We start from the raw sequence: 16,731 nt of genomic DNA, 5'->3' as shown, positions 1-16,731 counted from the left end.
CTCCCACTATTAGTGTGTGGTATTTGATGTGCAATTTAAGCTTTAGTAATGTTGCTTTTACATATGTGGGTGCTCTTGTATTTGGGGCATCGATGTTCAGGATTGAGACTTCATCTTGATGAACTTTTCCTGTGATGAGTATGAAGTGACCTTCTCCATCTCTTTTCATTGATTTTAGTTTGAAGTCTATTTTGTTCGATATTAGGATAGCTACATCCTCTTAGGTCCATTTGATTGGAAAATATTTTCCCAACCCTTTACTCTGAGTTAATGTTTGTCTTTGAGGTTGAGGTGTGTTTCTTTTATGCAGCAGAAGGATGGATCCTGTTTTTGTATTCATTATGTTAGCTTGTGTCTTTGTATGAGTAAATTGAGTCCTTACAGATAGTATCTGATACTAACAGATAGTAATGACCAGTGATTGTTAATTCCTGTTATTTTTTGGCGATAGCGTTTGTGTGTTTCCATTAGTTGGGGTTTGCTGGTATGAGATTATCTGTTGCTTGTGGGTGTTTTTGGGAGGGGAGGGGTGCAGCTAGCTTCTTTGGATTGGAGTTTACTTCTAGTACTTTCTGTAGGGCTGGGTTTGTAGATAGGTAAATCTGTTTAAATCTGGTTTTGTCATAGAATATCTTGTTTTCTCTGTTAGTGGTGACAGCTTGAGAGCTTTGCTGGGTTTACTAGTCTGGGCTTGCACCCATGGTCTCTCAGTGTCTGCAGCCCATCTGTCCAGGACCGTTTTGCTTTCCAGGTTTCCATAGAGAAGTTGAGAGATTGGTTGTGATTCTGTTAGTTCTGCCTTTTTATGTTTGCTGTGGGAGCACATTCTGCTCCTTCAACAACAGCCTTTAAGATACCAGCCCACTTGGACGTTTCTCTTATACTGTAAAAGCAGCTGTAAACGTGTACCTGCTCTCTTGCTTCCGGCTCTTGCTTTCGGCTGCTAGACTCTGTTCCTGTTTGTTATCTAGGACAGTGGTCTGTAAGTTTTTCCCTTAAATAAATAACCCTTTTATCATTCATAATTCTAAACTGGCGTGAGATTATTTTGTGATTTCTATCTTCATTTGGTACCTATGTGGCCAACTAATCCACATATAACCTGAGAGAGCTCGAAAAGGAATTCTAGACCAAAAAAACCCCCCAAAAACAGAGTTTAACACAGCTTCTTGCTGTTTGCCAGCAGCGTGCCATAACTCCTTTGAGAGAGGTCTTACTGATTCAGCGGTAGCAGCTGCAAGGTTTCAAAACAGCAGCTTCCCAGCCATGGGTTGTGTTGTTAACACCAACTCATTAAGAGAACATTGCCCCCGTGACAGCAGGAAGCAGTTCTAGAGGACGATGTCCCCATCTCAAAAAAGTTTGTTCTTAGGATTGGAAACACTGTTTAGGGCTTGTTGATTATTGCTTGTACTAGAGAGAGGGTTGGGGTAAAAACTATGTTTGTTCAAAAAAAGGGGGGGATGGGATGGTAAAACTGTTTAGGGGTTGTTGATTATTGCTTGAACTAGAGAGAGGATTGGGGTGAAAACTATGTTCAAAAAAGGGGATAATAATAGTGGGTAACAGAGTGAATACTTGTGAGCTATTATTTATGGATAATTTACATCGGTATAGTTTTTGTATATTGATACAAGTTTGAATTATATTTGTTTTTTGTTTACATTATTTGTACACTTATGCAAAGTTATTCTGTCAGATTGCATACATGCATGTTTCTACCTCTGTTTAAGACATTTTGTATATTGATACAACTTTTAGGATATATTTTCATATTGTATTATATATTATTCCTATCTCTGATCAAGATACTTATACATTGTTTACATTTTAAGTTCATTGTCCTCATTTGTTTCACGTTGAATATTCTGACATGAAGTTTTAGTCTTTAAGTAATACAGGTATTAAATATTATAGATCGATAGTTGTTCATGTTTGTTGTACATACAGTCAGATCTGTTAGGTTCTTTATATACACAGAGATTGTATTCTGTCCAGATAGGTAATCTTCAACCACTTCAAGGATCTGTAGAACATGGCATTTAAATAATTTAGGATTCTGTTGACATGCATCAATCTATTCCCAAGAGAATGTTGAGCACTGAAGACACTCCACTCAGAGTTTGTTTTTTTTCTTGGCACCATTGGCCTTATGTCAAAGAACTACCCATACCTCAACCACTGATTAAGTACATGATATCCAGAAATGGATAAGCAGGGCACAAGGAAAAAGACTGTCAAATCTTGCCAAGACAGGGTTAGACAGTTCTGAAAATTTTCCTGCCTTTAAAAATGGTCTATCAGTTGTGCTAGGCCTTAGCCAAAGTTGGTTGCTTCAACTTTGCAAAATGAGACTTTGGGTGATTTGCGTGATGGGTAGCTAATTGTCTCCATCATATATTGCTTGCTTTGGAAGTTGCTTGATTGTACTTCCTGCCTGCTCAAGTAATATTATCTCCCTTCTCAGGCCTTTGATGGGGTTGAAGATTAGATAGTCATAGTTACTGTCCTCTTAGGACCTAGCCAAGCCATTTCCAATACAAGACTTGGACTCCTTAGGATAGGATGTTTATTAAAGCATTTAGCATACGTTCCTTGCTTAATATTGCTTATGCTGGTTATAATTCTAATTATATTTGATATCTATTCCTAGTGTGATAGTTTTGTATTGGGTTTGGAACCCTCTTATTTAAACAAAAGGGGGAGGTGCTGTGGGAGCACATTCTGCTCCTTCAGCCAATAACCTTTAAGATACCAGCGCACTTGGCAGGGTCTCTTTTGCTTTAAAAAGCAGCGGTAGGCCGTACTCTCGCTCTTTGCTTCTGGCTTCCACTTCCGGCTACTAGACTCTGTTCCTGTTCGTGCAGAGGGCTGTTGTCTAGGACAGTGATCTGTAGGTTTTTCCCTTAAATAACCCTTTTATTATTCATAATTCTGAATTGGTGTGGGATTATTTTGTGATTTCCATCTTCATATGTTACTTGGCCTTTTTCCTTTACAGCTTTTAATATTTTTTTGTTTATTCTGTATGTTTAATGTTTTGGCGAGGGGACTTTTTTTTTTTCCTCCCTCTTCTCCAGTCTGTTTAGTGTTCTTTAAGCTTCTTTACTTTCATAGTCATGTCTTTCTTTAGGCTGGGAAAGTTTTTCTGAGTTTATTGAATATATTTTCTCGCCTTTGAGATGGAGTTCTTCTTCTTCTGTCCCTATTATTCTTAGGTTTGATCTTTTCATGGTGTCCCAGATTTCCTGGATATTTTGTGGTAAGAATTTGTTGGATTTAATGTATTCTTTGACCTATGAATTTATGTCCTCTATTATTTCTTCAATGCCTGAGATCCTCTCTTCCATCTCTTATAATCTGTTGGTTATGCTTGCAGTCACTCGGGACTTCTGAAAGCCAATATAAGCAGTCTGTGTGGTCCATGGCTTGATAATGACCTATGCTCTGTCCAGGGATTGGCTCCTGCTAGGCCCCATCTCTGTTGTTTGTTCTCATAATCAAACTTGAAAAGTAGAGTGGGGTCTAGAAACCTTGGAAACCATATACCCTTCCCCCACCCTCCTTGAGACTACATCCTAATTAGCTCCATTGGTTCCACTTCTTTCAGCCAGAGGACAGCATGAGTGGACTTGATTCTTTGTGACTCAGAAATGTTCTGTGCATCAGATCTTCTCAGTCACCAGTACAAAGTCTCCTATAATCCACTATACCACCAAATCAAAACTATGTGTGGCCTGTGTGCTTTTCTTTTGAAAGCTCCCTTGTGGCCAAAAACAGCACTAGCTTCCTTTGCAAATATGTTTTATTTTAGCTGCAACAATACATTCTTCACTTACTTTTTAAGTAGGTTTCTCTTTGCATTTTCAATCTCTTTTCCAGTATGTAGGCCCTACCTGTGGAGAGCTATGACCGCAGTTTGCACTCGGGGAGAGGGCAAGAAACTGGTGCAGATGGGGCCCTTGCATATAGAAGTCATCTGGCTAGGGCTCAAAAGTGAATGCAACAAGAAGAGATGAATTTTGAAGTCTGAGTCTAGATTTCTAGCAGAATGGTGGCAATGATAATATTGTTTTTAAAAGGCAAGAGGGCTTTTTTTTTTTTTTTTACTTGGATGTTTCATATGCCAGGGAATACTCACTTGGGTGGTGGGAGGCAATGAAGGCTCTTATGGTATTTGTGGGTCCCAAACCCTTTCCCTCCAGAATTTCCCTCTTAGAATGTGGCAAGTAAGGTACCATGCATATCAACTTTCCTTTTTTTTCTGAGGCCGTGTTAGAAAGCATTAGAGCAAAGTGTTTTAAAGAGGCATTATATAAACATAGGACTGTAAGATTTCTACATAACCTATGGATTTTGTGTGTATGTGTGATTGTCAGGAGTCATTAAGTCATGTGTGTGTTTTTCTCTCTCAGGTTCATTTTCCAGACACCGAAAGAGCAGAATGGCTAAATAAGGTAAGATTAGTGTACTCCAAATATTCATTGGGAATTAGAGGGCCAGAGACTATCTTCCCATGTTTGGGAATTTCAATGTTGGTAGTATCAAAGTTCAGATTGCAGTGTGCAGGCTTCTGCTCCCCAGAGGACTGTTGCAGTAGTATGTGACTTTCCCTTGGGGAAAGCAAGAGCTGTGTAACTGACCTAAGAAGATTTATGCATGTACTTGTATGACATTGCCATCTGGCTTTGTGTCTGCGTTCTTAAATAGAGGCTGCTAACATCTGCTCTATAGAAATCACAAGCACACATTCTAGAAATATTATAAAGAGAAAAAATAACTCCCAAGAAACTACCCATCTGTAATACCTTTTAATGGATGTTTTTGTTTCGGTAAGCTTTAGGCTGAGTCTCTGTTGCCTAGTAGTTTGAGCATCTCTAAGGCAATATAGTGACATTAGTCTAGACAGGAATCACCTATAGTACAAGTTAATTTGTGGTTATAAAATGCAGGAGTGGTTACTGAGGTCCACACACAGTTTTTTGTTGGCTTTGGTTTGGTTTTGTTATGGTGTTGAGATCAAACCTAGGGCCTCACCCAAAAGAAACAAATGAGCCACTGAACTACCCTCCCAGCCTAAGAACTATGAGTTAAGTTTCTGGTTTTGATTTTGGTATTAGTTTGTTTTTGAGACAGAGTTTCTCTGTGTAGCCCTGGCAGTCCTGGAACTCACTCTGTAGACCAGGCTGGCCTTATACTCAGAGATCAGTATACTTCTGCCTTCTGAGTGTTGGGGATTAAAGGCTTGTGCCACCACCACCCGGCCATAGCCTAAGTCTTCCTACAGTCAGTTGAAGTCATGGGACTTTTAGTGATTACTAGATATGTAGGTATGTTTAAACAGAATAGCCAACTAAAAGAACTAATTCCAGTAGTATATTGTCTAATCAGTAGTTTATTGTTGAAATAAATGCTTAACACTGAGAACACATTTGACAGGACTGCCTCTCCCTTTTGTTCTCGTTTTCAAAGCCAGTTTCTGATAGACGACATGAGTATAATTTCCTTAGTGACTCAAATAAATTATGTACCATACGTCATAGCAATTATTTAACATGAGTTTCTTTTCCTTCTAGACTGTAAAGCACATGTGGCCCTTTATTTGTCAATTTATAGAGAAGCTCTTTCGAGAAACCATAGAACCAGCTGTGCGGGGAGCAAATGCCCACCTCAGCACCTTCAGCTTCACAAAGGTGGACGTGGGTCAACAGGTCAGTTCCTCCGTGCTTTAGTGCCCTTTCTCAAGCACACAGTGGGGCTGCTGTGAAAGCATAGCAGCAGTGTGAGCACTGTGCAGGCCCTGGGGAGACTGTTCCTGAAGAGGACTGTGAGGTCTGCAAGGCCCTAGGTTCTTCCCAGTGGCAGGTTCTGGCTTTTCCCACTTGTTGCCTTGCCCTCACTGTGCTGCTCTTTATATTTTGTTGTTTTTGTTTTACTTTTTAAATTAATTTTTATTTTTGTTTATGTGTGTATTTGTGTACCTGTGTGAGAATATGCCATACATGTATTCATGGAGGCCAGAAGATGTATCAGAGCCTCTGGAGATGGAGGTACAGGCATTTGTACAGCTGCGTGATGTGGGTGTTGGGAACCAAATTCAAGCCCTCTGGAAGATCAACAAGTGCTCTTATCCCCTGAGTCATTTCTCCAGCCCGGTTTTTGACTTTTTTTCTGACAAATAAGGGGTACTAGCTTTAATAAATATCAATCTAAATATTGATAAAGTTGGGGGCACACACCTTTAATCCCAGCACTTAGAAGGCAGAGACAGGTGGATCTCTGTGAGTTCAAAGCCAGCCTGGTCTACAGAGCAAATTCCAGGACAGCCAGCAGTACAGAGACACACATGCAGGCAAAACCTCTATACACAGGAAAAAAATATCAATTTGCTTAACAGTGATTTTTGCCTCTCCAGATTTCATATGTATTGTATCATTAATATTTGTACAGTTTTATTTGTATATTATTTAATAAATATTTTTCTTTTTCTTTTTTCTTTTTTTTTAATTTTTATTGCTTTATAAATGATACCATTCAAAATTTCCACTTCCTCCCCTCCTCCTATTTCCCTCCCGCTTCCCCACTCACCCTTCCCCCTCGCCCTCCAGTCCTAATAGAGGGCAGGGTACCCTGCCCCATGGGAATTCCAAGGCCCTTCCCCCTTCATCCAGGCATAAGAAGGTGTACATCCAGACTAGGCTCCCAAAAAGCCAGTACATGCAGTAAAATCAAAACCTGGTGTCATTATCATTGGCTTCTCATTGTCAGTCACATTCAGAGAGTCCTGTTTGATCACGTGCTTCTTCAGTCCCAGTCCAGCTAGCTTTGGTGAGCTCCCATTAGATCAGGCACACTGTCTCAGTGGATGCACCAACCCCTCACGGTCCTGACTTCCTTGCTTATCTTCTCCCTCCTTCTGCTCTTCAAATGAACCTTGGGAGCTCAGTCCAGTGCTCCAGTGTGGATCACTGTCTCTATCTCCATCCATCACTGGACGAAGGTTCTATGGTGATACTCAAGATATTCATCAGTGTGACTATGAGACAAGGCCAGTTCAGACACCCTCTTCTCTACTGCCCAAGGACCTAGCTGGGGACATCCCCGTGGACACCTGGGATCCCCTCTAGAGCCAAGTCTCTTGCAAACCCTAAAATGGCTCCCTTAATTAAGATATCTTCTTCCCTGCTCCCATATCTGCCCTTCCTCCATCCCACTCCCCCCAAGCTCTCCTCAATCCTCCCCTTCTCCCTTCTCTCTCCCCCTCTCTCCTGCCCCCCACCCCACTCCCACCCCTCTGCTCCCAACTTTTGCCTGACGATCTTATCTGCTTCCAATTTTAGGAGGATCTATATATGTTTTTCTTTGGGTTCACCTTATTATTTAGCTTCTCTAGGATAGCCAACTATAGGCTTAATGTCCTTTGTTTATGGCTAGAATCCACTTTTCTTTTTTCTCTTTTTTTGTTTTTATTAACTATATATTTCTCTCCGCTCCCTCTCTTCCTCCATCCTCACCATGAACCCCATGCTTCCATAACAAATATTTTTCTATATAAATCATGAATTTGATTTCATCCAGATTTTTAAAATTTTCAGCATTTTCTAAAAATTAGATGAGAAATCATTTCTTGATGAATATTTATTGTAGAAAATTTGTGATTAAGTAATAAATTCTAACAATTATTTTGAGAAAATACTGAGGATTTTTGCATTTATATATACGACAATTTCATGTTTGTATTATATTTTATGCAGTATATCGTATCATAGTCATACCCCCATCACCTTCCCTTATCTTCTTCCCACTACTGTTCATCCCCTTCTTCCCAACTAGTCCTCTCCTCCTTTTATGTTTCTCTCACTCCTCCACTCCCTACACCCCCTCTGTGAGGGGTAGGTCTATATTTTGGCTTTTTGAGACAGTCTTACTATGAAGCACAGGCTGGCCATTAAATACAAACTGTAGGCCAGGAAGATGTTTCGGTGGTTCAGATCTCTAAACCAAATCAAATCAAATCTAAGTTTGATTCCTATCATCCACAAATCCTCACTTATGACTTCAGCTCAGGAGATTTGACACTTTCTTTTGGCCTCAGTATACACATAAGTAGAAATAAGTCTTAAAAGAAAAGAAATACAGCCAGACAGTGTGGTGCACAGCTTTATCCCAGCACTCGGGAGGTAGAGGCAGGTAGATCTCTGTGAGGTTAAGGCCCACTTGGTCTACAGAGGGAGTTCCAGAACAGGCTCCAAAGCTACACAAAGAAACCCTGTCTCAAACAAAAGAAAATAACAACAACACAAAAAGGAAGTGATTTGTCTTTTGTGATTGCATAGTCAATTATCTGTATCATTTATTAAGTATTATCCATTTTTATTTTCTCATTCTATTATTTTTCAGAGTGCCTTGAACTGGCAATGCCATGTTTTAGCTTCTTAAATGTTGTGGCCTGCACTACCACACTCAACTATATTCTTTTTTTTTAATCTACTGAAAAGCCCAATTTTTGTGAAATTTTAAAGTGAAAACTTATAAAACATAAAGTAAAAGTAATGGGAAGTATTAATAAAGATAGAGTAGAAGAGGATCAGATTAAATTGAAAGTGATGAGGCTAAAAGGGCTTCAAAGTAAAAGCAAATGTATTGACTACACGTGCTAACAACAGTAATACCTGTGTTTGTTGGATACTGACTACTATATGCCTTGCAGTGTGCTTCTGTTCATTATGCCATCTAACTTCACAGTAATCTCACATGGTTGTCATGTTATTTACATCTTACAGATGAGAAAACTGAGGAATACAAGTTAAATAAATTGTCAAAGTTAAACAGTGTGCTGTAAACTAGAATTATACTTGTAGTCTGATGCTAAACTTGTTCTTCTCATATCTATGCTGTATTGTAAGTTCGTTTGCTTTTAAACCTTTCTGGTTTTTAAATTAAATTTTTATTTTTTCAGCCCCTTAGAGTCAATGGTGTTAAGGTTTATACTGAAAATGTAGACAAAAGACAAATTATTCTGGACCTTCAGATTAGGTAAGTTTTTATTTGTGTTATATTTTGTCATGGCTACTGACACATAGTGTTCATTTACTGTATTTATAAGATTTAACTATATTTGTAAGATGGAGGGTATAATATGAATTTCTTGTCTGTTTTTCATTGGAATTTGACCAAATTCTTCTAAATGTTAACAATCTTTGAATTCCTCATAATCTAGATAACTGTCATTCATTAAATATATTAAATATAACGGGTCTGAAAAGATGTCTCAGTAATTAAGAGCACTTGGTACTCTTCCAGACAGCCTGGGTTTGATTCCCAGCACCCACTTAGCAGCTCACATCTGTAATTCCAGTTCCAGGGAATCCAGTGCCCTCTCTTGGCCTTCATGGGCACCAGGCACACACCATGGTACACAGACATACATGCAGGCAAAACACCCCATGCACATAAAAGAAATTTCTAAAAAATGTACTAAATAAAATAAATCATATGCTCTACATGAAACTATAACCTAAAAAATAATCCTTATGAACCTTAATATAAAAATCCTCAACAAAATACTAGCAAATTGAATCTAGTAGCATAGGTTATATACCATCAACAAGCAGAATTTATTCCCAGAATGCAAATGTGATTCAGGATATGAAAACCAATCTGTAAAACAGTGCTTGATTTTAAGAAGGAACTGGTGTGGTGAGACAATTTCATAGTTATCCCAGTTGATAACAGAAGATGGATTTAACAAAATTCAGTATTTTTTCATGATTAAAAAAAAATCAACCTAGAGAATTAGACAATACAGTGAAATAAAAAGCATCCAAATTGAAAAGCAGTATTTACAAATGATGAGATCTTACAGAAAAAAATCCCATAAAAAGTTTTAAAATCAGTTGTGATGGCATACGCATTCAGTCCCAGCTCTCTGGGAGCAGACTGGCCTACATTCACTTTCTTAGCCAGCCAGGCTGCATAGTGAGACTTTCTTCATTGCTGTGACGAGACCCATGACCAGCAGCAGCAACTCTTATAAAGAAAAGCATTTCATTGGTGTGGCTAAGAGTTCCGAGGTTTAGTCCATGATCATCATGACGCAGAACATGGAGGCATGCAGGCAGTCATGATGATGGAGTAGTAGCTAATAATTGTGTATCTTGCAGGCAACAGAAAGTAGACCAAGACACTGGGTGGTATCGTAATCATAGGAAACCTTAAATCCTGCCCCACAGTGGCACACTTCCTCTAATAGAGCCATGCCTACTCCAACAAAGCAACACTTCCTAATAGTGCTATTCCCTATGAGAATATGGTACCAGTTACATTCAAACTACCACAGAGACCCTGTCTCAACAAATAAAATTTAAAATATAATCCCTTAAAGCTAAAATGAATTTAGCCAGGTAGCAAAATGCAGTTAAATTAGTTACATTTCTGTACATTAATAATGAAAAAAATACTAAATGGAAATGACAATTTCACTTGTAATAGATTCGATAGACAGCTCCATTGACCAAATGGTTGCTTTTTTCAGTCCCTAAAACCCACTAAAGAAACAAGCATGGTGGTTCATTTGTAATCCCAGGATCAAGGAAACAGAGACAAGAGGATCTCTTATGCTGTGGCCAGCCACTCTAGCCTTAATCAGTAAGCCCTGGGTGTCAGTGAAAGATTCTCAGAATAAACAAGGCAAATTATTATTAGCAGTTGAATCCCTTTTTTTGAGCCTAGACTAAGGATAATTTTTAATAGTTTGCGAGTTTCCAGAGTATATTAATAATTGTATAGACCTTGTATCAGTTATCTATATTATACAGTAAATATATAACTGACAGATCTATTAGACAAATCTACATAAAACTAGTCCCCCACAACTTTACTGACAGGGCTCATTGACAAGAAAGGAGCCCCAAACAGGAGGCATTGAGTAGAGAGGTCTGTCTGCTCTAACAGCAGATGCAGCAAAGTGTAATTGTTCTAACCTGGCAAACTGCTAATATTCTATACTTACCCTTCACCTTTATTTCAATTAACATAAGATCATAGCCCAGGAAATAAACTCTTTATACCCTTACCCCTAGAGATATAGGAAAAAACAAACAAGTCTCTAAAACTAGCCTCAGTTATCACTTGGGCACCCTGCTAGAGTCAAAAGCAAAGCCTCCAAAGAAACTCTTTTTTACCTCACCCAGCTAGGTGCTAAAACAAATCAAGCACCTTGCCTTCCTCACAAGCCCTAGTGTTACTATGGCTACCAAGGCTGTGTTCCCAGCCACCAGGGAAGAAAGCGGAAATGTTCAGAAAATGCAACAGCACTGCTGCATTTTTCTACAATTAATCATAAATTTCTACACTTAAGATATATAGTTAGTGCACGAAAACTTCTTACAATTCTGTAGTGATTTAAAGTCCCATTCTTTTTTTTTCTAGACTATGTTCTGCTTTTTTATTTTGTTTTATGAGATGAATAAAATTGTAAACCTCTCATTTTAAGAAAAGGGAAAAACAAGGTTCTGAATTGGTACATTCCTTTCCTAGAACTCCCATGTAGCCCGATGACACATTAAAAATAGCTTTTCCTGTTGGCAATGGCCAATAAACATAAATATGGAGAATAGTGATCTGTCTGGTGTCCTCAAAGTTGCTCCAACTTCTAGAAGAGCACTCTAAAGATTTATCCCCAAATAATACATTTTTGTTAAAATATAGTAAATTTTGACATTCCATGTACTTTTATAGAAACTTGTACTGCAAAAATTTAACTTCAGATACTCTAGAAAATAAAATATGCAAAACTCACGCTGGATTTACTTGTGGCATAAAGTCCCATTCTTAATCCTCCTGATATCTTTCAGGGAGCTCCACAGCCATGCCCCCTCTGAGACACAAGGCACCTCCTTGCAGATCCACCAGTTTTTGTGATTCTATGAAATTCGTGTTTGATTGTTTAATGCTATTGTTACCGCCTATGGAATTGCTAAATTTGTCTGTGTTTATATAAACTGAAAGCCTTGTAGAGAACAGCCCCATTTCTTCTTCACCAAAGAATAAAGAAACAAGCAGGACGAACGTGCTTGAGTCTGTTTGTTCTACTCTCAGATACCTTCCTTGCCCCAGCCAGTTTTTGCTTGCTATAGACGTCCTGCTCTGCACCCTGAGAGGTTTAATGGGCTTAACCCCAAAATATACCGCGATAATTATCTTTTTTTAAAAAAGGAGCAATGAATGTCTTTGATACAGGAAAATCTTCATCTTTAAAATATTTGATGCTGTGCAAATACCATCATCATCAGTGGAATAAAAGAGTTGGCATGGCCAACAGGCCTGGGTATAAGCTCTATGGTCGTCCACCTGTGTTTGAGGTTAGGCTGGAGACAATGCTAAGCTTCATGGGACAGAAACCTTTTGCTCATTCGTTGTTCTAGCATTAAACAGATTATTTTAGTGGTTCTTTGAATGAAATACAGCTTTAGCAGCTTATGTACTCTGCCATTTTGTATGTTCTAGGTAAAGACCTTAGCTACATTGGCAGCAGGAGAGAGGGGAAGCTGAAAAGAATCGGGAAATAAAGAGAACATGTGCTAGGTTTTCTGTTGGTTTATTTATTTTTTTTTCTGTTGGTTTAAAAGGGAAATTTGATAGTTTTAAGGCAGGTTACCCGTAAATTTGGCAACAAGTAGAGACTATTCCTTGGAGTGAGGAATCTGTATACAATGTATATTGGAAGGATTTTGCTCAAGTGATTAGAGCAGTGGTTCTCAACCTCTGGTGTGCTGCCAGTGGAAAACATGTGTCCCATGGACTTAGGAACTGAGAGATACTGCTGAGTAGCAACATTAAGTTATAAAATAGCAACAAAAATAATTTTATGGTTGGAAGTGTGTTGTCACAGCATTAGGAAGGCTGAGACTACGGGCTAAGACCCTTCCTGATTTGATTCATCAAATTCCCCAGGTTTGTGATACCATACTTCTTATTTTATTTGTTTGTTTGTTTGGTTTTTTGAGACAGGGCTACACTGTGTTGTGTAGCCTTGGCTGTCCTGGATCCCACTCTGTAGATCAGACTAACCTAGAACTCACAGAGATCCTCCTGCCTCTGCCTCCTGAATGCTGGGATAAAAGGTATGCTACACCAACACCCAGCTAACACCAACTGCACTTTTAAGAACCAAGGATACAGGTTGTCCTGGATGGTTTTATGTCAACTTGACACAGGCTAGGGTAATGTGTAAGGAGAGAACTGCAATTGAGAAACCACCGCCATAAGATCAGGCTGTAGGCAACCTGTAGGTAATTTTCTTAATTAGTCTGGGAGGGCCCATTATGGGTGGGACCATTCCTGGACTGGTGGTTCTGGGTTCTATAAGAAAACATTATAAGCAAGCCTGCTGGTAAGCAGCACCGCTCCATGGCCTCTGCATTGGCTCCTGCCCCCAGGTTCCTGCCCTCAATTCCTTGAATGAACTGTTATATAAAATTGTGAGTGAACTAAATCCTTTCCTCCCCAACTTGCTTTTGGTCATCGTGTTTCATCATAACAATAGTATCCCCAGCTAAGACAGATCAAATCCCACACCATCCCGTGTGGAATATATTCAATATTTCATGCTTATGTTGGCAATAAATGCCTGCTTTGCACTGTCATTGTATAGAACCATTTGTTTTATATTTATGTTTGAAACTAATCACCGAGAAAAGCGAAATGTTAACAAGCTGTTTCTAACCTTTAACGTCATAAAGCCCGTTTAGCATCTGAGTGAGGATTTTTGTGACCAAGAAGAAAGCTGGTGAGATCTACTGCTGGCAAAATAAAGTCTAACCTTTTTTGGGTTTTAAATTGTAGTGATTAGCTGTGGGCCGGCTTCCCGCCACCCGGCTCCCAGCCACCGGCTAGCTTTATCTGAAATAATTACACGGAAACTGTATTCTTTTAAACACTGCCTGGCCCATTATTTTCAGCCTCTTACTAGCATCTTGACTAACCCATATCTAATAATCTGTGTAACTTCACGAATGGTGTCTTACCGGGAAAAATTCAGCATGTCTGACCTGGTAGCTGGCTCCATCGCGTCTGTCTCCCTGAGGAGAGGCACGGCAGTCTGCCTGAGCCATCTACCTCACTTCCTTCTTACTGTTCTGTCTACTCCACCCACCTAAGGGCCGGCCAATCAAATGGATCAGGCAGTTTCTTTGTTAGCCAATGAGAGTCCTTCATCATTAAATGGAGATATTATTATACAAATAAAAACATCTTCCATCAAAGGAGTGCTCTACCGGCCCCACCCCGCACGTGGGCAGTTTCAGGAGAGCTGACCTTGGTGGAGTGGGGGCTGGAGAACTGGTCCTGTCCTAGCCTGGGCAGGGCGGGAGAACTGGCAGGCTGACCAGGACAGCTGCCACCCAGGCCCACATCTAGGGCTTTGAACTGGCCACGTACCATCTGTGTGCTGCTGGAGCTCCTGAAGGGGTCAGTCCTTAGGAACCAAAGTTGCAGGATCTCCATAACTCAGAACAACAGCAGGCTATCTGAGAGGAGGCCCAGCAAGGATCCAATATTGATAGTATAGCAGAAGCCAGAGGCTTTGAAGCAGACAGTGAATGCTACAAGTAAAGCTGTTTGGACAGAAGGATATATGGTGTGACACACCCTGACATACCACAGCTTCAACATTTATTATCTTCTTTTGGGAGGAGGTTTCAAGGGTGGAGCGCGGATATGGAAGGACTGGGAAATGAATGGGGTTGGGGTACATGGTGTGAAATTCACAAAGAATCAATACAAAAATTATGGGGGGGAGGAGCACTCCAGAGATTGCACATTGTTATTTATGTTTTCCTTTGAAACTGGATGTTTGCATGCTTTTAAAATTTTTGTTTTCTGAGATAGGATTTGAGCTCTCTGTATAGCTGAGAATGATGTCATTCTGCTTATACCTTGAGTGCTAAGAATCCAACATATATTTATACCTGATTTATGTAAGGCTGGATATTAAAAGCCACAGCCTTTTGCATGCTAGACAATCAGTCTACCAACTGAAGCATATCCTTATCTACCTTGTTTTGTGTGGTTTTTTTTGAGACAGGGTCTTACACAGTAGTCTTCCAGCTTCAGCCTCCCATTTGTTGGATATCTAAATTTAACTAAGATTTTTATGTGTAGCAAAACCAAGAGCATATGGACAGTATTCCTCTCAGGTGATATAGCAGTGTTGAAACCTGACAGCAATATATCCATTCAACCTGGAGAGCCGGAGTAGTCTTGTAGTACAGGCTACATCTTTCAATCAGTTTTGCCTACAGTATGAGTATGGCTACTTTACCCATTCTGTTTGGTTATGTGCTTTGCAATGCCTAATCTTAATAGATAGCAAAGAGGATAATTAATTTCACTCACTGTGTGTAATGAAGGATTTTTCTGTGCTAGTTTTGTAGGGAATTGTGAGATTGACTTGGAGATTAAACGATACTTCTGTAGAGCTGGTGTGAAAAGTATTCAGGTAAGTTTTTCAAATTTTCATTTTTAGAGTTTCTAAGGATATATTCAGAAAAAAAGCTATGGAGTTTGTTATTAAGTACAAAGTTTTTGAAGTAAGTTTGTATTTGTGCTTATAGCTGAGTAAAGTGTCAAGCCATGTGCTAAACGGTCACCAAGTGCCCTTGATGAATTATGTTTCCTGACTTGTGATTTCCTATGTGAGTTCAGATTCATGGGACCATGCGGGTGATCCTGGAGCCCCTGATTGGAGACATGCCTCTAGTTGGAGCTTTGTCCATCTTCTTCCTTAGGAAACCAGTAAGTAGTTATTTCATGATGTCATGTTTCTCTCCCCTCTCTTGGCAGTAACATGCATATACAGAAGGATAAAGTGAAAGAACAAGATTCTGTCCTTAACTCTTCCCTGAGTGTTTCACTTCTTTGTGCCTTAAGTAAGGGTGTGATCTCTTTATAGTCTTCCCTGAATATAGAAATGTCTGTTTGTGGAGTTGAGGAAAGAAATTTTTAACTAAATAAGTTGAAGCTACCTTTGACCTGTCACTAAGGACAATTTTATAGCATTTGCTTATTTAATCCTCCTACTTGTAAAGCTAGATACTGTTTCCTTTTACTGACCTGGAACTGAACTTAAGAGGTCTATCTGTATGAGTCACCCAGAGATTAGGTACTGGAGCTCTGACTTAGACCCCAGTTAGTCCAAACAGGCTTCTCTCTCTGACTCCCCTCCTGAGATAAGTGTTCCTTCTTTCAAATGTGTTTTCTTCTTTTGGTGGGCTGTATTTGATGAACTAGAGGTGCAGCTTTGTATGTTCTGCTTGCAAATGGAATTTTGATTGGTCTTCTAGCCCTTGCCTAAGGATGATGCTGTCACTTCATATTTTTAAATTGTATTTCTTTTGTTATTATTGTAAATGCTCTAAAACAAAAAAGATGCTATTTCTTACTTTTATCAGACAGGCTTCTTTCTCCTTACCCAAGCTCCTGCAGCCTATGATTAGTGCTGTATTTAGTGCTTTTTTTTTTTAATGCTAGGAATTGAACCCAGAGCTTTATGTGTGCTGAGTAAGCATTCGGCCTGCATTTGAAGCCCAAACTCCCCAATCCTAACCACATTTCTCACTACTGCCCACTCTGCACCAACTATGGAGATGGAATGTCTAATGAGGGAAAATATTAACCATGTCTTTTACTTTTTAATTCTTATCCTTTTCTCTGGCTATCTTAAGCTGCTTT

At 39.4% G+C, this 16,731-nt stretch overlaps 1 protein-coding gene across 2 annotated transcripts in view; it reads left to right on the top strand.

Annotated features, from left to right (window-relative positions):
- Esyt2 (extended synaptotagmin 2) overlaps positions 1–16,731 on the top strand; it is a 110,660-nt gene that overhangs the window by 49,464 nt on the left and 44,465 nt on the right. For both annotated transcript variants that reach the window (XM_038336074.2, XM_038336075.2), the window contains exons 2-6: positions 4,416–4,457; positions 5,577–5,711; positions 8,960–9,036; positions 15,427–15,499; positions 15,706–15,795. In XM_038336074.2, coding sequence (XP_038192002.1) covers positions 4,416–4,457; positions 5,577–5,711; positions 8,960–9,036; positions 15,427–15,499; positions 15,706–15,795 — 417 coding nt within the window. The remainder of the gene's footprint in view (positions 1–4,415; positions 4,458–5,576; positions 5,712–8,959; positions 9,037–15,426; positions 15,500–15,705; positions 15,796–16,731) is intronic.

This window comes from Arvicola amphibius, chromosome 7, assembly GCF_903992535.2.
Source record: "Arvicola amphibius chromosome 7, mArvAmp1.2, whole genome shotgun sequence".
Taxonomy (NCBI): domain Eukaryota; kingdom Metazoa; phylum Chordata; class Mammalia; order Rodentia; family Cricetidae; genus Arvicola; species Arvicola amphibius.
Note: the sequence above shows the minus strand (reverse complement) of the source record. Positions and strands in the feature narration are given on the sequence as shown.